At 43.3% G+C, this 25,475-nt stretch overlaps 1 protein-coding gene across 1 annotated transcript in view; it reads left to right on the plus strand.

The window, feature by feature from the left end:
• The window catches only part of hs3st3l (heparan sulfate (glucosamine) 3-O-sulfotransferase 3-like), a 140,637-nt gene extending 118,986 nt beyond the window's left edge, over positions 1 to 21,651 (plus strand). Inside the window, exon 2 of the mRNA XM_043714418.1 lies at positions 19,845 to 21,651. Coding sequence (XP_043570353.1) covers positions 19,845 to 20,463 — 619 coding nt within the window. The 3' untranslated portion in view covers positions 20,464 to 21,651. The remainder of the gene's footprint in view (positions 1 to 19,844) is intronic.
• Positions 21,652 to 25,475: the final 3,824 nt, after the last annotated feature.

Below are 25,475 nucleotides of genomic sequence, written 5' to 3' on the forward strand. Positions count from 1 at the left end.
CGCAACCACACAGCCACCCACCCCACACACATGTACTCACACAGACAAATACACACATACCCCCACACACATTCACACAGACAGATACACACATGCACCCACACACACATACCCACCCCATACACATGCTCTCACACAGACAGACAGACAGACAGACACACACACACACACACGTGGGGTAAAACTTTGTGGCTGGAGTCAGAGCTGTAAGATAGCAACATCTTTACTTTGTCTTTTTATCAACTGAGCAACATAACACCATGTAGGTGTGGGTCAAGAGATAAAGATACTGGAAAAAGTAATCTCATGTTAACCACAGGTTCCTGTCTGTGAATGATTGGTGCCTCAGTCTTGCCAAGAATGTGACGAAATGGCCAATGAAGGTGGCCGCACGTGGATCATGGCGATGAGCAGGTGCAGGAAGGAGACTTTCTGTGGGATGGTAATGAGTGGCAGGGCCCGAGAGAAGGAACCACAGGCGGCTCTTCATGCAGATGAGAGAGCAGGTGTACTCGCAGCCTTTTTAAACATTAATCAAAGCCACTGGCCTTCTCTTTAAGCCTGCGGAATGCAGATTAGATACCAGTGCTGCACTTGCCCATCTTGAGATGAAAAGAAAGTCCTTTTCGATCATTTGTCTTCCTCTTGTATGTCACCAGCGCTTGGTGATTAATGTTGCACAGAGCCAGACATCTGCCTCTCGGACACTTATTAATGTGAATGCTGGGAACAATGATGCTCAGAGCCTGGCCTTGTGCGAAAGTGTCACTGAAGGACAGCAGCAGTTCTCCACAAATCATCATCGAGTGTCGACACTGCACAGAAGTGGTTCACATCTGGCTCTGTGTGACTTGTGCTTGTCTCACACTTGTACTGCCTGCTGTAATCTGGATGTAGCCTGACTGCCCAGTGTGTCAGAAGGATCTGAGTGCAGGAAAAGCTCTCTCTGTGTGATTGAGGAGCTGATTAGTCTGGTGCACCAGATAGGTAGCTGCTTGGCTCAGCCTATACAGACTTAGAAATACCAAGCAAAGTCCTGTATTATAGGCAGGCTACGCGTGAATCTTTCATTTAATCTGGTATCCAGTGTGTCACGCTCATGTTTTCGATTCTGTGTTAAGAAAACATTGAACTGCACTGTACCTCAGAACTGATTGAGCCTTAACTGACTTTGTTAATTAAAGGAAGAAATATAGTGCCTTTTGCATCTCCAGATGTCTGTAATTACTTTACAGCTCATAACAGCCTAAGAAATAGGAGCAGGAATAGGCCATCTGGCCCCATTCGATAAGATCATGACTGATCTTTACATGGACTCAGCACCACTTACCCACCTCACTCACCTTAATCCTAATTTTTTTACTGTTCTAAAATCTATCTATCTTTGCCTTAAAAATATTCAATGAGGTAGCCTCAACTACTTCACTGGGCGGGGAATTCCACAGATTCACAAACTTCTGGGTGAAGAAGCTCCTCCTCAACTCAGCCCTAAATCTCTTCCCCCTTATTTGGAGGCTATGCCCCCTAGTTCTAGTTTCACCCACCAGTGGAAACAACTTTCCTGCTTCTGTCTCATCTATTGCTTTCATTATTTTATACGTTTCTGTAAGATCCCCCCTCATTCTTCTAAGTTCCAACGAGTATAGTCTCAGTCTACTCAATCTCTCCTCAAAACGGGACTTTCTCAACTCCAGAATCAATCTAGTGAACCTCCTCTGCACCCCTCCAGTACCAGTACATCCTTTCTCAAGGAAGAAGTCTAAACTGTACACAGTACTCCAGGTGTGGCCTAACCAACATCCTATACAGCTGCAAGCCAGGCAGCGTCAGAAGGTGGAGAGGTTGATGTTTCAGGTATAGCCCTTCTTCAGGACTGGAGGTGAGGTGACTTCTCCACCTCCAAATGCTGCCTGGCTTGCTGTGTTCCTCCAGCTTACTGCTGTCTACCTCAGATTCCAGCATTTTTTGTCCCTATACAGATGCAACATAATCTCCCTATTTTTAAATTCCATCCCTCTCGCTGTTTGTTTTTCTTGGTTATAAAGGGAGCTACACATTACATTGGAAATTTGCAGGAAAGCAAAATGCTTCAGATGCTGGATATCTGAAACAAACACAGAGAATGCTGGAGAAACTCAGCATGTCTGGCAGTGCCTGTGGAGAGAGAAACAGTTAACATTTTGAGCGGGATCTTGACTTTTCTTCAGAACGTCCTAGTTCTCCAGCATCTGCTGTTCCTTGTCTCATCTCACGGAGATTCAAACGGCTGGAAGAGAAGCTGGTTTAAACCTGACATTGTGACAAAATATGGAGAAAGTGAGGAGTGCAGATGCTGGAGATCAGAGTCGAGAGTGTGGTGATGCAAAAGCACAGCAGGTCAGACAGCATCCGAGGAGTAGGAGAGTTGACATTTCAGGCATACCGTTGATGAAGGGCTTATGCCTGAAACGTCAATTCTCCTTCTCCTCGGACGCTGCCTGACCTGCTGTGCTTTCTCAGCACCACACTCTCGATTGTGACAAAATGTGCTTAGTGATTACAGCCCGTTCCAGGCTAAGAAAGGCCTATGGAGGGGGGAGGGATATTCTTCATGTTATAATTTAGGAGTGTGAAATTGTTAGTGATCCTTTCTTTCATACGAGGGAAGCCTATATCCTGTTTGCTTCTTCTCGTGTGGATTTAAACATTGGTTCAAATCCTACTCGGCAACATTTAAGCGTAAAAATAAAGGCTGACACTCCAGATCTTGATCAATTCTGTCAATGGGCTGAGGAGTGGCCTGTAGAGTTTAATTCGGATAAGCATGAGGTTTTACATTTTGGTAAAACAAGGGCAGGACTTACACAATTAAAGGTTGAGCCCTGAAGAAGGGCTTATGCCCGAAACGTCGATTCTCCTGTTCCCTGGATGCTGCCTGACCTGCTGCTCTGTTCCAGCAACACATTTTCAGCTCTGATCTCCAGCATCTGCAGACCTCACTTTCTCCCCTGGATAATGTTGTAGAGCAGAGAGGCCTCGAGGTTCTGGTACATAATTCTTTGAAATTTGCTTCACAGGTAGACATGGTGATTAAGATTAGATTAGATTAGATTACTTACAGTGTGGAAACAGGCCCTTCGGCCCAACAAGTCCACACCGACCCGCCAAAGCGTAACCCACCCCGACCCATTCTCCTACATTTACCCCTTCACCTAACACTACGGGCAATTTAGCATGGCCAATTCACCTAAGGTGTTTAGCACACTTGCCTTTATTGCTTAGACTTTTGCAAAGAGCAGAGAAAATTCACAGCCCAAGGACAGGCCCTTCAGCCCTCCAAGCCTGAGCTGATCTAAATCCATTGTCTAAACCTATCGCCCAATACTGATGCATCTGTATCCCTCTGCTTCCTACCTACTCAATGCATCTGTCCAGATGCACCTCAAATGAACCTACTGTGCCTGCCTCTACTACCTCTGCTGGCAACATGTTCTAGGCACCTGCTATCCTCTGTGTAAAGTACTTTCCTTAAACTTTTCACCTCTCACCTTGAACACATGACCTCTCGTTATTGAATCCCTCACCCTGGGAAAAAGCTTATCTCCATCTACCCTGTCTCTACCCTTAATGATTTTGTAGACCTCAATCAGGTCCCCCCTCAATCTCTTTTTTTCTAATGAAAACAATCGTCACCAACTCAACCTCTCTTCATAGGTAGCACCTTCTATACCAGGCAACATCCTCGTAAACCTTCTCTGCACCCTCTACAAAGTGTCCACATCCTTTTGGTAATGTGGCGACCAGAACTGTACACAGTATTCTAAATGCGGCCGAACCAATGTTGTGTAAAATTTTAACATGACCTGCCAGCTCTTATACTCAATCCTCCATCCAATGAAAGCAAGCATACCATATGCCTTCTTGACCACTCTACCACCTGCGCAGCCATCTTCAGGGTACAATGGACCTGAACTCCCAGATCTCTCTGCTCATCTACTTTTCCCAAGGCTCTTCTGTTTACATTATAGTTTGCTCGAGAATTAGACTTTCCAAAATGCATCACCTCACATTTGCCTGGATTGAACTCCATTTGCCACTTCTCCGCCCAACTCACCACTTTATCTATCTTTTCCTGTATTCTTTGACAGTCCTCTATGCTTTTTGCTACTCCACCAATCTTCATGTCATCTGCAAACTTACTAATCAGACCAACAATGCCCTCTTCCAGATCATTTAAGGATAGGAGTTGGAACACCAAGTTGAGGTTGTACAAGATGTTGGTGAGGCCTTTTCTGGAGTACTGTGTGCAGTTCTGGTCACCCTATTATAGGAAGGCTATTATTAAACTAGAGTGGGTCCAGAAGAGATTTACCAAGATGTTGCTGGGAATAGAGGGTTTGAGATATAAAAATACACTGGAAAGGCTGGGACATTTTTCACTGGAGTCTAGGAGGTTGAGGGGTGACTTTATAGAGGTTTATAAAATCATGAGGGTTATAAATAAGGTCAGTGGCAAGCGTGGGGGAATTCAAGACAAGAGGGCCTATTTTTAAGGTGAGAGGAGAAAAAATTTAAAAGGACGTGAGGACCAACGTTTTTACACAGAGAGTGGTTTGTATGTGGAATGAACTGCCAGAGGTGGTGGTGAATGCGCGTCCAGCTGCAGCATTTAAAAGACGTTTGGATAAATACATAAACAGGAAAAGTTTGGAGGGATATGGGTCAAGTGCAGGCAGGTGGGACTAGTTTACTTTGGGAAGATGGTTAGCATGGACCGATTGGACCAAATGGGTTTGTTTCCGTGCTATATAATTCTTATGACTCTAGGACTACTGCATTGCCAGAAACCCTGAGATTCAAATAAATATGAAATGGGGTCCTCATCTGTCCGTTAGCTGGAGGTTAAAAAAAAAATTGCATTATTCTAGGGAGAAAACCAGGGTTAGAGTTACTTCAGCTGCTCTAATTAATATTATTCCCTCAGTCAATATCACTGTAGTAAGAGATTACCTGGTCATTATCAAATTGCTGAGTGTTGGAGTTTACTCTGCACAATTTGGCAGTTTTACATTACACAGCAACAAGTAAAACGAAAGTATCCCATTTTCAGTAAGATTGTGCTGGGATGTTGGTTGGTTGTGAGAAATGCATACAAATGGAAGGCTGTTTTATAAAGGTTCCAAAAGAAGCACAGGGCTTTCATAGTCCGGCAAGCTAATGGTATCAGACATGCATTAACTGACCCTTCCTCCTCCTCTTAGACATAGCAGCCATCATACATTCTGTATATACTATGTAACAATAGCAATTGCACTTCAGTTGTGACTTGTTGCTTTGAGATATTCTGATCTTGCACTGTAAGCAAAACAATGCCGTAATCCACATGGGGAGAAAAAGGCAAACTGAAGCAGACCAGCTCAAAAATGCAAACATCTGGGGGTTCTTACTTTTGAACCCGCACTGATTTGCTCGCTTGCATCCCCAAGGAATTACCATCAGATGTAAAAGCAGAAGTACCCCATTCTGTCCATCAGTTTTGCTCTACCACTCAATAAGAGCATGCTTGATGTGACCAATTTTGTTAGCGTCTGATGAGGCTATCATCACCAGAAGGCTGGTTTTGATCTTTCAGAGTTGGCATGATCATACAGCCATCTATCTCAGCCTAGAACATATGTTTATTCACACAGTCTAGACAGCCCTTTGCAGTAAAAAGAACCACAGATTCACTAGCCTCAAAAAGAAGAAATTTCTCTTTATTTCTGTCCTGACTGGGCGATTCTTTTATTCTGCGAATGTGCCCTCATATCCTCCACTCTCTCAAAAGGGGAACCATTCTCTCAGCATTTACTAACTCTAGCTCCCTCAGAAGCTAAAATGTTTCAATGTGCTTGTCTCTCATTCTTCTAAACACCAAGGAGTGCCATCTGCCTCATTCCCTACACTGCCATGTTCATTTTATACTTCCTTCAAATTGGTCTCCCAATACTGAGCTGACTCTTTGCAGTAATTCATGGTCACCGTTCGGAGCAGGCTGCTAGAGATTATTAATTGAAAGATTACCAGACAAGGTGTTCTCCCAGAAACCTGGAAGGGGAGGAGTTCATGTTGCAAACGTGGACCTTGTTCAGCACAGAATACCAATTAAATTTCCAACAGGCTGACTCTTAAAATAACGTTCTCAGCCTGATGGATGGGATTTGGTTTTCAGTCCCTTCTGCTCAAACTCCACATCTCTCAACGAAATTTGTTCGTAGTTATTCTCATGAATGGACTGTCATTTCATTGTCTTCCCACACTTGTGTTCCAACTACATTTTGCTGGTGGTTTCAGGCACAGAGTCAGTGTCTTTTGCAACCCATTGAACCGAGCTTTCAGAGTTCCATTGATATATGGGGGAGGTTGGATTCAGAAAAGATACTGACTTCAGTCAGTTCGAATAGGTTATCCAACATTATTTTTTTCTTTAAATCATTATCAGGATGTGAGCACCACTCTCAAGGTTCCACTAGTTGCCCTGAGAAGATGATGTTCGGCCATATTTTTAAAATATTCTTGCACAGAGGTGAGAGTCACTGGCTGGGCCAATGTTTCTCGCCCATCCTCAGTTATCAATGAGAAAGTGATGGTGAGCTACCTCCTCGAACTACTGCAGTCCACTTGATGTAGGGATGTCCACAGTGTGGTTAGGGAGTGAATTTCAAGAATTTGACCCAGTGACTGCCAAGGAATACAATTCCAAATCTGAGTGGTGAATGGCTTGGAGGGTACCGGTACTCGGGGCTTGGAGGGTACCGGTACTCCCATGTATCTGCTGCTCTTGTTAGTCTGTGCGATAAAGTCGCTGGTTTGGAAGGTGCCTTTGAAGGAGTTTGGTGATAAGTGGCTTGTTACTCCTTCAGAGAGCAGTCAAGAGTCAACTATGTTATTATGTCTCAGATACAAATCGAGAGCACTTGGACAAGTTGGGCCCATCAAGATTCACCTGAGAACCAGAGAGCGGGACGAAGTGCACCAAAGAAAAGCAAATTGATGCAACCTTCCAGTTTTTGAAGAGTTGGCCAAGCATAACTCACATACAGTAGCGACAGAAGGAATTCTAGACTAAGCCTGAAACCACCAGACAAGTTGTCACTATCCTCTTACCGAACAGATTCCTCTCCCAGACACAGTACCATCTGGAGTGAAAGAGTTTTCATTTGGGGAAAGGTGTTTCAACGCAGCATATTGTAGCTCTAGCAATTTAGCTATAAGCAACATTGTGGGACTTGCACCCATAAGCATGCATTTGGGCTCTAAAGGACCGGTAAAATCTGGCGAATAATGGATAATATTTGCAGATCCAAAGCAAAGTAATTAGTCAAGCATAATCCAAAGGTTGGATATAGACAGTGAGCTGAAGTATCTTCAAGCTGACTGCACACTACCTGTTCCATATGTTGACACTGAATAATGGATAACTTGAAAGTTATGGTTAGGTCTCTTGGAAGTGGTGGGTATTAAATCAAATCCCTCTTAAGCCTCAATAGATTATCTTGAGTGTGCGAAACTCTCATTCATTTCACAGTGTGATGTCCAGCACACGCCTCCTAATTAAACACTAATTACTGTTTTCAATGGTATTAGATCACTAGAACAGATTATTAAACAGTTTTCTCAAGAGTACTTAATAACCAATTAAAACTTATAAGCCTGTGGGGAAGTAATTAATGAACTCAAGCCTCCCATTGTTTTTAATGGTGAAGGATTAATATACACGTCTATTATTGTGAATATTTAACTCTTAGAGATTTTATAGTGTCACTTTCTTGTTTTTCCACCTCACAATGCAGTCTGCCAAAGCCTCATCCACCAGGGACTGTAATTAAGATGTTCTACACTAATCGGAAACCATTTCACTTCTAATCGTTTCGCTGCTATTCTTCTGTGAATTGAACGGTTTGCAAGGAAGTCTTTCTTTGGCACATCAAGTTTTTTTCAGAAGCATGATTAATCTACTCATTGAATGTTTAAACTAACTGTGATCACCTCTCCAGAGACTGAGAGTAGGTAGGATCATGAAGTAAATCAGAAAGAAATTACAGTACTCCTGGACTGGGGTTGAAATCCTTCAGGTGGGAAAAGAAGACAACAGAATGATCAGAGGTGCCACAGTTGTCCAGCCCTGAATTGGATCACGTAGCGATACAGAGGGCTGAAACATTATTTCAACATGGCCCTGAAACATAGAAGATAGAAAGTGCACATTGGAGCTTAGAAGAGAAAAGTTCAAATTTGAGTGGGTCCTGTCAATGACATAATGTCCGCCTTATAATGGTTACTTTGATGGAAAATGATCAGGCTCCAAAATATTTAAGAATGTGTTCTTGTGAAAAACCACAGATAAATCATTCCAGGACTAAATTCGCTGCATAAATGAGGGTTTAAGCAATAGTCTGGGACACATAGCCCTCCAGCCCTACTTCCTTGATGCCTCAGGGATTATCTGATGTGTCCTCAAGACAAATGGTTCAGGCATTAGGTCAGTGTTAGAACAATATAGCAGGAACGGTAGTGTTACGTAGAGGGATGTAAAAATGATGCTGTGTCGAAGTGCTTACCGTTTGACATTTCTTCCGAACCGAAAGTTTATTTTAATATCAATTAAAATGCCCAACTGATTGGTTCAGGCATTTGATACTCTTTTCCAGGATCTGTTGCTTTTTTTACTCCTATTTTTTAAGCAGAATTCTCTTTGTAACATTAGTCCATTGTGTCAATGCTTTTCAAATCCAATCGATGACCTAGCTCCTCCCGATCACTGTAATCTCCCCTCAGTCCTGAAAATCTTCAAGATATTAGTGTCAATCTAAGTCTAGAGCATTCCCAATAGTAATCACTCCATTGTTTTTGGCTGTGCCTTCAGCTGTCTGAGCCCTAATCACTGGAATACTGTCTACAAACCCTTCCACTTCACTACCTCAGTTTTATCCTTAAGACACTGCTTTAAACATCCCTGTTTGATCACGGTTTTGACCATTTCTCCTAATACTACGCTGAATCACTCAATGTTAAATTGTGTTTTACCACCTGAAGCATCCTGGGAGGTTTTGTCTGTTAAAGGCATTAAATAAATGCAGAAGGCTGCGGATATAGGGCTAGAGAATGGGATGAGCTAGGTAATGTTTTTGGGAGCTGGTACAGACACAATGGGTCAAATGGCCTCCTTTTGCATCGTAAAATGCTATAATTTCATAAGACTTCAATCATTCTCATAGTCTCAGCACTCTCTACCTTCAGAAAGTTGGCCAATACATTTAGAGGGAATTAATTCCCAGGGCTCCTTCCAACATCATCTTCAAAGAGCCATCTTGGGCCAAACTTCACCCCTAAATGTAACAGTGACAGCCCATAGCTGGAAGCGAATCCAAAAGTGAGAGGAAAACAATTTAAGAAGGACCTGAGGGGCAACTTCTTCATGAAGAGAGCAGTGCGTATATGGAATGGGCTGCCAGAGAAAGGTGGTTGAGGTGGGTACAATAGCAACATTTATAAAAGCATTTGAATAGGTATATGAATGGGAAGGGTTTAGAGGGATACGGACCAAAAACGAACAGCTGGAACTAGCATGGTCAACATGGAGCAGTTTGGGCCGAAGGGCCTGTTTCGATCTTGTACTACTCTCTGATTCTATGACTCTAAAAGTCACTGTGCCCAGTATTAACTTTCCTTGGCCAGTGAGGATGAGCTGGCTGTGTCTGGGCTAACGAGTGAGTTCAACAAACATAATACTAAATATCTTTGTCCCACAACTAACGAAGCTCCATTTTTATAACGGGGATTTAGCCAAACACTGAAACAGAACTGAAGGAGGTGAAATGGGGATTTTGTGGGTGGGGGTGGGTGTTGGGGTCTCGGGGCAGAGGTTGTAGAGAGAGGTGGGGTGCAGTAGGGATAGTTGAAATAGTAATTCCAGAGGTTAGACTTTGACTGTTTCATCAATTATTGCTCTCAATTCTCTCAGGCACCTTATTCTCATTTATATGTAATTAAATTGTTGATTTTGCGCAGATAGACCAAACTCTGCCGTGCTGTTTAGCAGCAAATTCATCATTCAGTCTATTGCCAGTTGCAATAGAGCAGAACATAGACCCATATGAATTTGGAATGTTTGCCCTCTGTAACACACTCTTTTACACCATTAAAGAGAACTCCCAAACATTTCATTGTGATATATCCATATAAACAATTCAAGAATTATACATCCAACAATACAAACTTAACACAGGCAACAACCAATTTAAAATAAATTGGTTCAATGGGACTATTTAAATATTAGATAGAGAAGTCTCAAATGAATGAGTTAAAGCTCTATTTACTGTGAATAGCAGTTTCTTGATTAGCACCCCATCTCTCTCACAAGCACACATATACTCACACTTGCTCACACACACACACATTCTCTTACAAGCACACACTCTCTCACACACTCTCACATACACACTTTCACACACACTCACATACTCACAGACACACACACAAACACATACACACTTTCACACAGTCTCATCCATGCGCACACATTCACAGTCTTACACGCTCGCTCTCTCACACAGACCCACACACTCAACACATCCACATATTCACATATTCACGCACACACTCACTCACACACACCCACACACACTCGCACACTCAAACACACACTCACTCACAGACACACATATGCACACACACACACCCTCACTCTCGCACACACACTTACACCATTCAGACACTTACTCTCTCACACAGATACATGCACACACACTCTTTCTCTCCCACACACTCTCATGCACTCTCTCTCCCACAACACAAAACACACAAACAAACACACACCTGTGCAGCTCCAACCTCTTCTTCATTTGCCCCTTCACTACTGGCTATATCCTCAGTCACTTAGGCTGCACTTTAGAAGCAGAGAAACAGGAGTTGACCAGTGAGCCCTTCATTCCTTTTCTGTTCAATTAAATCAAGGCTAATCTGTAACACCAACTCCATTTATCTACCTCTGCTTCATATCCCTTGATACCTTTATCAAGCATAAGTCTATTGATCCCACTTTTGAAAGCTTCCATTGTGTCAGTAGACATGGGCTTTTAAGGCAGAGCACTTAAAATTTTGACTGTGGTTTCTGTGAGAAGGTGTCTTCTGACTGCCTTTCTGAGTGATCAAGGTCCGGTTTAAAATTATGTCCCCATTGTTCTCTGTTGCAGCTCCACAAACAGGGAAACATTGTGTGGATCCTGGAAGTTATAAATAAATAACACAGAAAATGTAGGAATAATCCAGCCGGTCTGGCAGCATCTGTAGAACAAGAAGCAGAGTTAATGACTGGAATTTAATGTCAGTGAGGGAGATCTCACCCATGGCTGGAGAATCTGTAGCAACCTCCTGCCACTTGTGAATGGAAAGCCTGGGGAGATGTCATTGCTCTTAGGCCCGAGGTAGGCCTTCCCCAAAAGTTAGGAGTCAGGGCAAAACCCTGATCCTTGAGGATTTCTGGTAGCAGCTAAAGGTGGACAATGAGCATGAGATGTAGAATCCATAGAATCACTACAAAGTAGAAACAGACCTTTCGGCACAACAAGTCCACACCAATCCTGCGAAGGGTAACCCACCCAGACCGATTCCCCTACCCTTTTACTCTGCATTTAGCCCTGACTAATGCACCAAAACTTACTTGAACACAATGGCAATATACCACAGTCAATTCACCAAACCTGCACATCTTTGGATTGTGGGAGGAAACCGGAGCACCGAGAGGAAACTCACGCACCCACGGGGAGAATGTGCAAACTCCACACAGATAGTTGTCCGAGGTGTAGAAGTGACCCATTCTGTCCATCAAGTCCTCACTACCATTCAGTGGCTGATCTGATAATCCTAAAGTCCACTTTCTTGTGTTTTCACAGTCCCCCTTGATTCCCCAACGGATTAGAAATCTGTCCTTTTCTCAATTGGCTGCTGCTGGTTACAATCCCAATGGGATCGTCAGGGATCATCCCTGGATCCCTAGACACAGGTCATGGAAGCACGATGAAGGTTATAGGGAGAGGGCTGGCAGAGAGCCGAAAGCAAAGGCCGGGAGATGGCTTCCAGCACCAGCTGGCACCTGCCTTCCTGATACCAGTGGGGCACCAGATGTCTGAGAGTGTGGGATGGTCCCCTCCCCACCCAACCACGCAAAGCCGACTTGGCAGCTTTATGGAAGCACTGGATGGCCATGTGATGCCCCTGTGATTCCTGAGCTGCTATTCCTCTCTGGCAGGCTGAGGGTTAATACAGTCGCATGGTTCGTTAATGAGTCTCCTAGCCATCATGCAGTGTGTGGATGAGTTGTGCCCATCAGTCCCTTCAAGCCCTGTCATAACCGTGGGAGGTGCATGGCCTCCCATGTAAAGTGCCATCATGTTTCTCATCATGAGGGGTCCATTAAAATTCTGTCTAATGTTTTAGATCAGTGGCTTGTTGTCGGACATAATCCATTAAACCCCCTTCGACCATTTTAAATACCTCAATCAGATCATCAATGAATCCTCTATAAGCTGAGTTTACATTGACTGGCCTTATTAATCAAACCTGAAAAAGCTCCAACATCACTCTGAGTGAATCTACGCTATGGTGGCACAGTGACTCCATGTTTACCACTGCTCACAGTACCAAGGGGCCCATTTTTAACGTGAGGGGAATGAGATTTGAAAAAGACAAGGGGAAATGTTTTTACACAGAGGGTGATTCGCTGTGTGGAATGAACCTCCTGAGAAAGAGGTGGATGTGGGTATAATTATGATGGCTAAAAGACATTTGGATAAGTGCATGAATAGGAAAGGTTTGGAGGGATATGGGCCAGGAGCAGGCAGGCGGGACGTTTAGTTTGGGATAATGTTCGGCATGTTCTGGTTGAACCAAAGTGTCTGTTTCGGTGCTGTATGACTCTATGGTAAAGGTTGAAAGTTGTTAGTATGATAAGGGACCCATTCCTTTACTTCCAATGCCCACAAAGCTATAGACATAATGGTCATTCTATAGATGTTTTTAATCAACCCATTCAGACATGCTATGCCAAACCACTAGACCTGGAACCGAGATGTCCTGACACTGAGGTCGGGACACTACTACTGTGTCACAAGTAGTTGCTCTTTGAGTTACGAAACAAATGATGAAATTTGAGAGCTGAACAGTGATTGATGCATCAAAATATCTTCGTAAATCTAATGATGGTTGACACTTTTATGTTGTGTTAGCCTTAATTATATGAAACGGCTCTGTTGTTCGAAGCTGCTTGCTAAGTTGTATTTGTGATAAGCAAAATAGATTAAGAATATCAGAAAGAGATACTCTTTAAATGTTAATGTTAATTGAGCTGACGCAGTATTTGGTGAAGCGGTGAGTTTTTTAAAAAAACTTTATGAAGCCGAAATCAACAAACAAAATAAATCCGTGGATGCCTTTATAAACAAAGCTTGCAAATGGCTCCCAAAACACTTTCAGAGACTAAATATTGCCAGCTAGTGCTTTCATATTCTAAGTGCATCCTTGTAGTGACCAAAATTACACCCAGATCAAAAATTCATGTGAATGTACTCTCCCACAGGCAAGGAAAATGCTTGTGTGGTCATTAAACCTCTTTCAGATTGTTAAAAACAGGGCCACTTCATTCCATGGTTTTTGAGTGCATGACTAATTGGGAGTCTATTGATAATTACAATGGAGTCAATCAGTGAGAGTACCCCTGTCAAGCCTGTGGAGAGATAAGAGGCTGTTCAGTGAAGGCTAAAAGGCTGCATTACAAAAAGAGCATCAAGAGGAACATCAAAATGAAAATTCCCCGACCACAAACGTCCCTTTCATCTGAGAAATATTCTGTAATGTGACTGTTACAGGAAATTGATTTTTTTTCCTCTCTATCTTAATAATGGGCTCTCTAAACAGCATTAACCCTTTACACTGAGACGTCAGTAAACAGCATTAACCCTTTCCCTGTGAGGTGGATATCAGGCCAAAGAGCTGAACATTGGGAGACCATTTTCTACAGGGAACTCTTACCCTACTTCACATTTAGATGATTACAGTCTCACTGTTAAGTGAAAGCAGACTTCAGTTGTGGTGCTATCTCCACCTTTTAAATTATCTTCTAAATACCTGAATCTTGACAATACGTTCAACGAAGGCAAAACCGCAGATGCTGGAAATCTGAAATAAAACCAGAAAGTGCTGAAGGAACTCAGCAGGTTTGGTAGCTTCTGTGTGTGAGAGAGAGAGAAACAGAGTGAATACTTTAAATCTGATGTGACCTTTTTTGAAAACAGAAAGTGCTGGAGGAACTCAGCAGGTTTACCAGTACTTTAGAATGAAGAAGAGGACTTGACACATTAACTCCATTCCTTTCGCCACAGATGCTGCAAGACATCCCGAGTTTCTCCAGCACATTCTGCTTTTATTTCTGACAAGTGGACTTGCTTGATTATGGGGGACCAGCGATGAAAGACACGCGAGAGGAAGTTGACCAGATACTGATGTAAAACCTCGCGTTTCTCTCCAAGCTAAAAAAAGGGTTCTGGAGACAAAAATAGAATTTTATTCAGAGTACAGAGTTGTAACTTCACGATAGGATTCAATCCCACATCCCCAGAATTTTACCCTGGCATTTTGATCACTATTCCAGGGACATTACCACCACCTCCTCAATCGGTATGCATTTGGGTCTTTTTTAAATTCACTCATCGCTGGCCAGCATTTGGTGCATGTCCCAGCTGCCGTTGAACTGAGGGGGTTTGATCAGCCATTTTAGGAGGCGGATGAGGTCTGGAGTCACATGTAGCTCAGATCAGCTAAGGATGGCAGATTTCCTTTCCTGAAGGCCATTAGTGAATCAGTTAAATTTTCTGACAGTTGATCAACAGTAGCTTGTTAACTCCAGATTTTTTTCATTGGATTGAAATTCCGCTGTCTGCTGTGACGGGTTTTGAACCTGGATCCCCATAACATTAGCTGAATTTCTGCATAAATATCTGGCAGTAATGCCACTAGGTCATCGCCTCACCAGGTCCTACACATTTTAACTGCCCACCTTTTCTCCTGATAGGCAGGGATCATATTACCATTGAATTGTTTGTCTCACTCTAACTGCCATCCATCCTCTCCAATTCAATCCCTGTAAACAGGCTGACTGCCCACTTTCCTCCCTGGCAAAAGCTATTCTCTTGTGGCTTGTAAAACAACCTTCCAAAGGGAAGAAATTGAAGCCACCTCTCCCATCGCAACTCTGTCATTTTGCTCAGAAGTGCAGGACACCCACAGTGGGTTTTGCTGGATTGTTTCGGACAAGCTAGAGGATGAGAGGGTGTTGACCATGAAATTAGGCCCTGACCTTTGAACTGAGGGTAATTTTGTATCTGTGAGCTATGTGGTTGGAGCAGCCCAGGTGGTGACCTTGTAAAAAGCACTCCCTCACTTGCTCTGTGATCAGGGCCTGCAATTTGTACTCAAAGTAAATCCTTGAGGCAGTGAAATGATTCAAAGAAGGGCAGCAGTTTGCTGCATAATGGGGAGGCTAAGGGACTGCAGTGTATTGTCACTAGGGAAAAGAAACTGAAAGGGATTTTACCAAACAAGGAATCAATTGACTTCTAGTGCCACGGCACTTTGAACAGAAATAAGAGAAAACCAAGGGGTGAAATGTGTTTGTAATGTTTTAGTCTCTGCTCAAGATTGACACTAACCTTCTTCAGAACTTGGATATTTGTATAACTGTTTCCATTTAAGTAGAAGATTGGTTTGACATTGATAACTTTGTTCATTGCTTGTAAGTTGCCGTTAATATTCCTCAGACATACTGAACTGAGCATCTGGGCAATAAAAATATTGGCTGTATCCTCTTTAACATAATCAAACCATATGTTGTGTGTGGGTGGAGCTGCTGTAATTGGAGTTCAGGGGATAGAAATGCGTTTGGGCCCAGTCTTGGCACTGTGCTACCAGCCCAAACCCAATGGTCCTCATGCTCACCCTAAGTTATAGGTGCCACATGAGGGGAAGGCTTTTGATTTAAGCCACGACCAGCCTATCGTCTGCCGTGTCGCAGGAGGTGAGATGGGGTCGGAGGCTTTAGAAACCATGGGAGGGTGAGTAAGAGGCAATCACTGCTCTTATATAATCAGGGTGCATAGAGCTAGTCCTTAATGTTACTCCCACCTCAGCTGACTGCGGGGCTTGGAATAATTCCTGAGGGCGATTCTCAAAGTGTGTCAGGCTCCCTAGTCAGAGAGACAAAGAGCTGATTCTGGGGACACATCTAGTCTGAATACATGGAATATCCAGAAATTCTGGAGTGAGACTGATGGGCTCAGGCTATCTCCATGCTTGCCTGGTATGCTCTGCACCTAGCTACAGCCTTGTATCAACTTTTGTCTACTCTGTTTCTTTTCCTTGCGGACAATGCAGTCCATGCATATACATTCGTGTAATGAAGCTGGTGCAAAATGGGAGTAAGATGCATCCAGAGTTTGCCACAGGAAGGACAGAATAGTTTCCTACTGTTTCTGTGTAATTGTTTAAGCTCCTTTCTAATTGGTTGCCTTCACTGAGACCTGCCCTACACTCTTCCTTTCGGTGCATCTTCATAACGTCACTGGACACTATATTAAAAATGGAAAAGCTTCTGCCAACATTCAATACCTAATGCTTTACTAAAAGGCGGAACTAATGATTGCGTTCTTCTTTTTCCTCTTTATTAATTTGAAAATCACATAACCAGGTTATAGTCCAACAGGTTTATTTGGAAGTACAAACTTTAATTGCTACTTGATGAAGGAGCAGTGCTACAAAACCTTGTACTTGCAAATAACCTGTTGGACTATAACCTGGTGGTGTGTGATTTTTTAACTGTGTCCACCCCAGTCCAACACCGGCACCTCCCAATTAATGCTGATGTGTCCATTTGGATATGCTAATGAGATTAGGGGAAGTTGTTGTGGCAAAATGGGTACATCAAAAGGCAATTATTCACTCACAAGAATTTCCCTGGGTTTGAATTTGAGTGTTGCCCCCATGTTGCCCCCTGTTCAATAGCAGGTAAACAGAAATGTGCAGTAGTGGTTGCAAATTTTGCAATACTATCAGAGGAACATTTTGATGCAACCCATCTCTGTTTAATGTTAAGCTTACCATGCTTTAGATACTTCACACTATACTGTGCTTTTAATGTAAAGAAATGATCTAAGATGCCCCCATAGGCAAATAAATCTTTGTTCTGGATCAGTGGTGCCGGAAGAGCACAGCAAATAAATCTTTGTTGTTCAGTGCATGAAGCAGCCAGTTGTGAGGTAGCATTGCTGAAATAAGAATTCTCCTTTCTATCACGGCTTTCACAACCTCAGGATGCCATTAAAAACAGCTTCACAGCCAACATGGTGTCTTTGAAGTGTCCGTCACTACACTACCTCAGGAAATACAGCAGCTACATTATGCACAGAAAGCTCCCAAAACACGACCACATGATGAATGTTGGACTGAGATTAAATTACAGATTAGATTACTTACAGCATGGAAACAGGCCCTTTGGCCCAACAAGTCCACACTGACCCTCCGAAGAGCAACTCACCCAGACCCATTCCCTTACATTTACGCCTTCACCTAACACTATGGGCAATTTAGCATGGCCAATTCATCTAACCTGCACATTTTTGGACTGTGGGAGGAAACCAGAGCACCCGGAGGAAACCCACGCACACACAGGGAGAATGTGCAAACTCCACACAGACAGTTGCCTGAGGCAGGAATTGAACCTGGGTCTCTGGCGTTGTGAGGCAGCAGTGCTAACCACCGTGCCACCTGAGCATGAGGAATAGATGGAAGAGCCATCTCAACTCAAAACAGTAGCTTGCTTCCTCTCTTGCCGTGATCTCCAGCATTTGTTATTTTCATTTGAAATAACTCCCCTTGCTCTTCTTTGAATATTGTCTCAAGATCTTTTGCAGATCCTCTATTTAACATCCTACAGAGTTAGAACCTCTATTTAACATCCTACAGACTGCACTTCAGTCAGTGCCGTGCTCCCTTAGTAATGCACAGCTGTGTCGACCTGGTTTATGTGTTTAAGTCTCTAACGTGTGACTTGAACCAACAACCTTCTGACACTGAGGTGGTGAGGCCTACCTTCCTCTATTAAAGGAAGCACCATAATTATTATCCTAAGGTAAATTTCCAAGGTGCCATATTAACTCCATTAGAAATGAGGAGCAGTTATATCATGGATAGAGTACAGACTAAACAGACCTGTAGCTTTAAGACAGCCACATATCATCATCACTCATCTCATCTTAAGTCACTCTCACTGTGTTATTGGAGTCAATGTAGTCAGGACGTGTGTGTGTAACTTACAGGAGCATCAGCCAGCATCGAACCCATCCTGCGGGTGTATGTCCGCCTTATAAATAGTAACTGTTGTAAATTATATCAGATATCAGACTCTAGAAGAACTGGACCCTGTGTGGTATTTGTTATCTGAACTGAGATGTAGTAATCTCCAAATTGGCACCACAGCAGGTGACACTCAGCTACTTTCATTAATGTTACTGGAGACACAGTGACAGTCTGAAAGCACACAAAATGAACATGTGACAGGGGCTGACATTACACCATTCTAACCTCATCATTATCAGGCCCCATTCAACATTAAAGGCAAACAAGTTACTTAGGTTCAAGGTGTCCATTTTCTGTCATATAAATAATCTTTTTGTAACCTTTGAAAATAAACAGGGAGTGTCAGAGTCATAGAGTCATTGAGTCATATAGAAGAGAAAGAGATCCTTTGGTCCAACCAGTCCGCACCAAATATTATCCCAAACTAAACTAGTCCCACCTGCCTGCTTCTGGCACACATCCCTCCAAACCTTTCCTATTCATGTCCCTATCCAAATGTCTTTTAATTGTTGTAACTGTATCCCCATCCACCACTTCCTCAGGAGATTCATTCCACACACAAACAACCCTCTATGTAAAAAAATCTGCCTTTTATCCCTTTTTTAAATCTCTCTCCTCACCTTAAAAATGTGCCTCCAAGTCTTGAAATCAAGAATCCTAGGGAAAAGATAACGACCATTAACTCTATCTTACACTTCATTATTTAATAAACTTCTATCAGGTCACCTCTCAACCTCCTAGGCTTCAGTGAAGAAAACCCAGCCTATCCAACCTTTCTTTATATAACTCAAATCTTGCAATCATTTAGTAGATCAAACAGCATGTGTGGATTGAGGAAGCTAGACTTTCAGATGAATGGAATTAGAATCATAGAGTCATACAGCACTGAAACAGAACCTTTGGTCCAACCAGTCCATGCTGACCATAATCACAAACTAAACTAGTCCCACCTGCCTGCGCTTGGCCCATATCCCTCCAAACCTTTCCTAATCATGTACTTATCCAGATGTCTTTTAAACATTGTAACTGTACCTGCATCCATCTCTTCATCTGGAGGTTCATAACCAAGGCCCTACTTTTAATTGTGTAAATCCTGCCCAAAGTTTAGACCATCTGAGTTGTTAGTGCATCTGAGGTGTTAGTGACTATCTTCCAGATGTTACCTGACCACTGCAAGCATGATCTGTTTTGGGTTCAGATTTACGACATCCACAGGTATTTTGCCTTCCATATTCAACTCAATTCCCATTGAAATGCGGCACACCTACTATTGACTCCATTCAATTTGTGAAGGTTTGAGTATCTCTACCTTGTGATTGGAAGATGTGCAAGCATCGTTGGTTTTAAGGATGGGTGTTGGTGGGCAAATGTGGGATTCTCACTGGGCACTTAACGACTAACTTCTCTGTGATTCCTTGCAGGAACCTGATGCCCAAAGCACTTGATGGTCAGATTGTAATGGAGAAGACGCCCAGGTATTTTGTGACAGCAGAAGCCCCGGGGCGTATTCACGCTATGTCCAAGGACACCAAGCTGATTGTGGTTGTACGGGACCCAGTGACTCGAGCGATTTCAGACTACACCCAGATCATCTCCAAAGCACCGGGCATCCCCGGATTTGAAACGCTCACTTTCAAAAACAGGACTACAGGCCTGATTGACGCGTCGTGGAGCCCAATATGGATTGGGATCTATGCTCAGCATTTGGAGAACTGGCTCCAGTATTTCCCCTTGTCTCAGATGCACTTTGTCAGTGGGGAAAGGCTGATCAGTGATCCAGCTGGAGAACTGGGAAAAGTCCAGGACTTCCTGGGCCTGCAGAGAATGATAACGGATGAACATTTCTTCTTCAATGAGACCAAGGGTTTCCCTTGCCTGAAGAAGCCACAGGGCAATGGCAAACCTCACTGCCTTGGCAAAACGAAAGGCCGGATCCATCCTGACATTGACCCAGAAGTGATAGAAAAACTGCGGGAATTCTACCAGCCTTTCAACCATCATTTCTATCAAATGACAGGGCAGAACTTTGGCTGGGAATGAAGGAGTCTAGGAGAGGCCACCCATTGGAGAAAGACTGAAACACTTGCTGGAAAGGAGGAGATATCGATCAGGGCACCAACAGATCCAAGTTCTCACGTGATGTCAAAGATGTAGTCCATACATTCATCATCCACAGCGGGAGTCCTGTCGGGGATATGGGCGTTCTGCATCTACTGAGTGACAGACTGTGGGAGGGACTGGGTGTCTGAGTGTGAAGACCCAGACTACGGATGATTTCACTCCATATTTACTCAAACCTTCATCCCACCTTTAAAAGGGCAATGTTCATCTTGCGAGGCAGATTGACTTTATTTTTTGCTTGCAATGGTCCTGAGTAATTTTTTAAAAAATATATGCATATATATAAATAGATATATTGATATATATCTATTAACAGCAGTGTCTGTAAAGTGAATAATGTCAGGGCTAAAAATCCCTTTAGATTCACTCGCACTCAAAAACAACCACAGAAAGTTGCCGTTTTTATTAAGGAATGCTTTTGCTGTCCTATGTCACGTTGTATTGTGATTTATCACTTCCTTCGTGTCTTCACAGTTACTGCTTTGTTGTAACAGCAGTGTTCTGACATCATCGATGAGCTTAACTGCTTGTATTGTTTTACTTTAATTTCTAATAGTCCTGAAACTAATTTCCTTTCCCTTCTCTATATTACGACCTGTGATATAAATGAAAGGAGAACAGTGGGGGATAGCTCAGTTGCTCCACTTGTGGGAAAAGCTTTTATAATTCACTTTGTGCTTGCCATGAAGAAATCCTCCACTCTCATCGAATAAAGCCAGTCTTCTATTGTTCTCTGTTGTGTATCCTTTCTATTTGTTGTATATACTATATATATATATGTGTGTGTGTGTGTGTGGTCATTTCTCGCAAAATCATTCTATTTTTTACTGTTGCAGTAAAGTCCACATAACCAAAGTAATGCTGCTTCTCTTTTTTGTCTCATTTGAGCATTTTCTGAAACTTCAACAAAAAAAGAACACATTTCTGAGCACCTGCAGGCAATGATTGCCTGAAAATGCTGGCCATGTATAAGGAACAGTCAACAATCTACTACTGCCACCACCAAACACAACCCCAAAACCCCATCCCCCTCAACACTCCACACACTCACACACACATATACACACACACACATATACACACACATACACACACACATACACATATACGCACACACCCACACACATACATACACACACACACTCACTCTGTCTCACACGCACAATCTCTCTCACACACATGCACTCATCTCACTCACTCTCTCTCTGACACACACACACATAAGCACACTCTAACTAACACACACACACTCACTCACTCTCCCTCACACACAACCTCTCTCATAAACATGCACTCATCTCGCTCACTCTCTCTCACACACACATGCTCACACACAGGCACACTCTAACTAACACACACACATTTAGGTATAGTCCTTGTAACTGAGCCCCTGCAAATACAGATACAGTTTGGGGAATATCACTATTCCCCACCCACCCAAAGTACCCTTTACTCCCTCTTTCCTGTTCCTTGCAAATATTGATACTACTTGGTGGACCCATTCAATGTAAGCCTTGGATATATTTATGAGAAACTCCTTGAAACCTTAACATAGGCTGAGAAGCCCCTCGTTTCAGTGGGCAACTCAAATGAAAACACAGCTGTCACTGCAGAAAATGTATTTAGTACTAGTGTACAGCAACAGAAATAATATTAGTTAGTCAACAAAGATGTAAATCTGGTGATTTCATTGGGATCTCCTTAAGGACCCTCTTACTTTCAGGGATGACACTTTGAGAACACAGATTTTTAATTAAGGGTGAACAACAAGAAGCAACTGATGGAAGTGTGATATACTGCTCGAGTGCAGCAATTTTACTGTTAGCTATTCCCTGGGGCAGTCAAAATGCCAGTTTCTGTGTTGAACTGAATGATAATAAGTCACTTGCTGTAACAAATCACTTGCTTTTCATATGACGCATTCGCTAATTTAGCCATCTCCATTCTAATGTATGTAAGGAGATTCACGTGCCTCCCATCATCAGTGCAGCCCTTAATTATCTAGTTGATGCAAACCCTTCTCGACTCCTGGGAGTTTAATCTGAATAAAACAGTCAGAACTTACTTCTGGTGTTATAAAAGCTATCTGTCTCCTGCTTCTGCTCTCTTTATTTGTTGTGCGTTTATGAGCAGCTTCCAAAGTCGAAACTGTGTTTTCCTCCAGGGAGCATGATAAACTCTGTCACTCTGCTATGCTTCCTGGATGATTATATCTGGTGTGGTAATGGCAAGGTATTCTCCTTTTTGGTCATTCTTACGTTGATCAGATGTTCTGGTTTTGCTGGGGCTCTCCCAGACTTTCACTAAATGCTCCACCATACTGACAATCACCCCCAAATTAATTCTATCTCCCAATTTTCAGCTTTCCCATTCATTGAGTCTGAGTTGCATCGATCCCCTTTGATTTGCCCATGGATCACCCTTTGCTCTGCAGTATTACATTATCGAAAGGGAGAGATGGTGGCATTGTGGTAAGGTCACTGGCCTTGTCTCATGGTGAGCGAGACTAATACTCAGGGGGTCCCAGATGCAAATCCCACCATGGGCAGCTCCTGGCATTTACATTCCATTAACTAAATCTGAATAGTTTCTGACATGGTGACCACCAAACCTCACTGATTGTTGTAAAAATCTGGTTGGTTCAATTATCCTCCACATTAATCTGGTGTGGCCCACACGTGACTTGATCCCCTTTGATTTGCCCATGTAAATGCCAGGAGCTGCCCATGGTGGGATTTGCATCTGGGACCCCCTGAGTATTAGTCTAGCTCACCATGAGACAAGGCCAGTGGACGGCATTTGGTGGGCGGCATGGTGGCTCAGTGGTTAGCACTGCTGCCTCACAGCGCCTGAGACCCGGGTTCAATTCCCGCCTCAGGCGACTGACTGTGTGGAGTTTGCACATTCTCCCCGTGTCTGCGTGGGTTTCCTCCGGGTGCTCCGGTTTCCTCCCACAGTCCAAAGATGTGCAGGTCAGGTGAATTGGCCATGCTAAATTGCCCATAGCGTTAGGTAAGGGGTAAATGTCGGGGTATGGGTGGGTTGCGCTTCGGCGGGTCGGTGTGGACTTGTTGGGCCGAAGGGCCTGTTTCCACACTGTAATGTAATGTAATGTAATGTAATCTAATCTAATCACCCTTTGCTCTGCAGTATTACATTATCAAAAGGGAGAGATGGTGGCATTGTGGTAAGGCCACTGGCCTTGTCTCATGGTGAGCTAGACTAATACTCAGGGGGTCCCAGATGCAAATCCCACCATGGGCAACTCCTGGCATTTACATTCCATTAACTAAATCTGAATAGTTTCTGACATGGTGACCACCAAACCTCACTGATTGTTGTAAAAATCTGGTTGGTTCAATTATCCTCCACATTAATCTGGTGTGGCCCACACGTGACTCTACACCCGCAATAAGTTGGATGACTCTTCACTGCTCTCTGAAATGGCCGAGCAAACCGATAGGTGCAAAGGGCATTTCGGAATGGGCAATGCAAAGTTGGAATACTGTGCACAGTTTTGGTTTCCTTGTGTAAGGAAAGATGCTTTGGTTACTGGAGGAAGTTCAGTGAAGTTTTACCAGACAGATTCCTGGGATGGCAGTATTGATGTCTGAAGAGATTGGTTAGGACTGTACTCAAGACCTTGGAGTGCAGGGTCATAGCTCCAAGTCGCAGGTAGATAGGATAGTGAAGAAGGCGTTTGGTATGCTTTCTTTTATTGGTCAGAGTATTGAGTACAGGAGTTGGGAGGTCATGTTGCGGCTGTACAGGGCATTGGTTAGGCCACTTTTGGAATATTGCGTGCAATTCTGGTCTCCTTCCTATCGGAAAGATGTTGTGAAACTTGAAAGGGTTCAGAAAAGATTTACAAGGATGTCACCAGGGTTGGAGGATTTGAGCTTTGTGGAGAGGCTGAACAGGCTGGGGCTGTTTCCCTGGAGCGTCGGAGGCTGAGGGACGACCTTACAGAGGTTTACAAAATTATGAGGGGCATGGATAGGGTAAGTAGACAAAGTCTTTTCCCTGGGATGGGGGAGTCCAGAACTAGAGGGCATAAGTTTAGGATGAAAGGGAAAAGATATAAAAGGGACCTAAGGGGCAATTTTTTCATGCAGAAGGTGGTACGTGTATGGAATGAGCTGCCAGAGGAAGTGGTGGAGGCTGATACAATTGCAACATTTAAGAGGCATTTGGATGGGTATATGAATAGGAAGGGTTTGGAGGGATATGGGCCGGGTGCTGGCAGGTGGGACTAGATTGGGTTGGCATAAATGGGTTGGACCGAAGGGTCTGTTTCCGTGCTGTACATCTCTATGACTCTATGACTCTATACTCACTGGAGTTTAGAAGAATAAAGGGAAGTGTCATAGGAACATATAAAAGTCTAGCAGGACTGGACCTGGGTAAAACACAGGAAGGATATTCTTGATGGCCATGGAGTCCAGAACCAGGGGGTCACAATTTAAGGATAGATCGGCCATGTCGGGTTGCGATGAGGAGACATTTCTGCACCCATAGGATGGTGAGCCTGTAGAATTCTCCGTCACAGAAATTGATTGAGGCCAAATCATTGAATGTTTTCAAGGAGTTAGATATAGTTCTCAGAGCAAAAAGGTATCAAAGAGTGTGGGAAGAAAGTGGGAACAGGTTACTGAGTTGGATGATCAGTTATGATTATATTGAGGAGCAGAGTAGGCTCAAAAGGCCGAATGGCGTCCTCCATCTCCTATTTTCCATGTTCCAATGTTAAATACCTGCCATTGACAACTATATCTCACAAAAGACTTCATTTATCAAAGGTACATTTCCAGACAATGCCTGGATAGCACTGCCAGCTGAGGTAGCAAGAAGGTGAAAGGAGCTGGTGCAGTAGCAGGGTCTGATTTCCCCAGCAATTCAAACACGGATTTATGACCACTCCATTGGTTCCC

This window comes from Chiloscyllium plagiosum, chromosome 24 (assembly GCF_004010195.1).
Source record: "Chiloscyllium plagiosum isolate BGI_BamShark_2017 chromosome 24, ASM401019v2, whole genome shotgun sequence".
NCBI lineage: Eukaryota > Metazoa > Chordata > Chondrichthyes > Orectolobiformes > Hemiscylliidae > Chiloscyllium > Chiloscyllium plagiosum.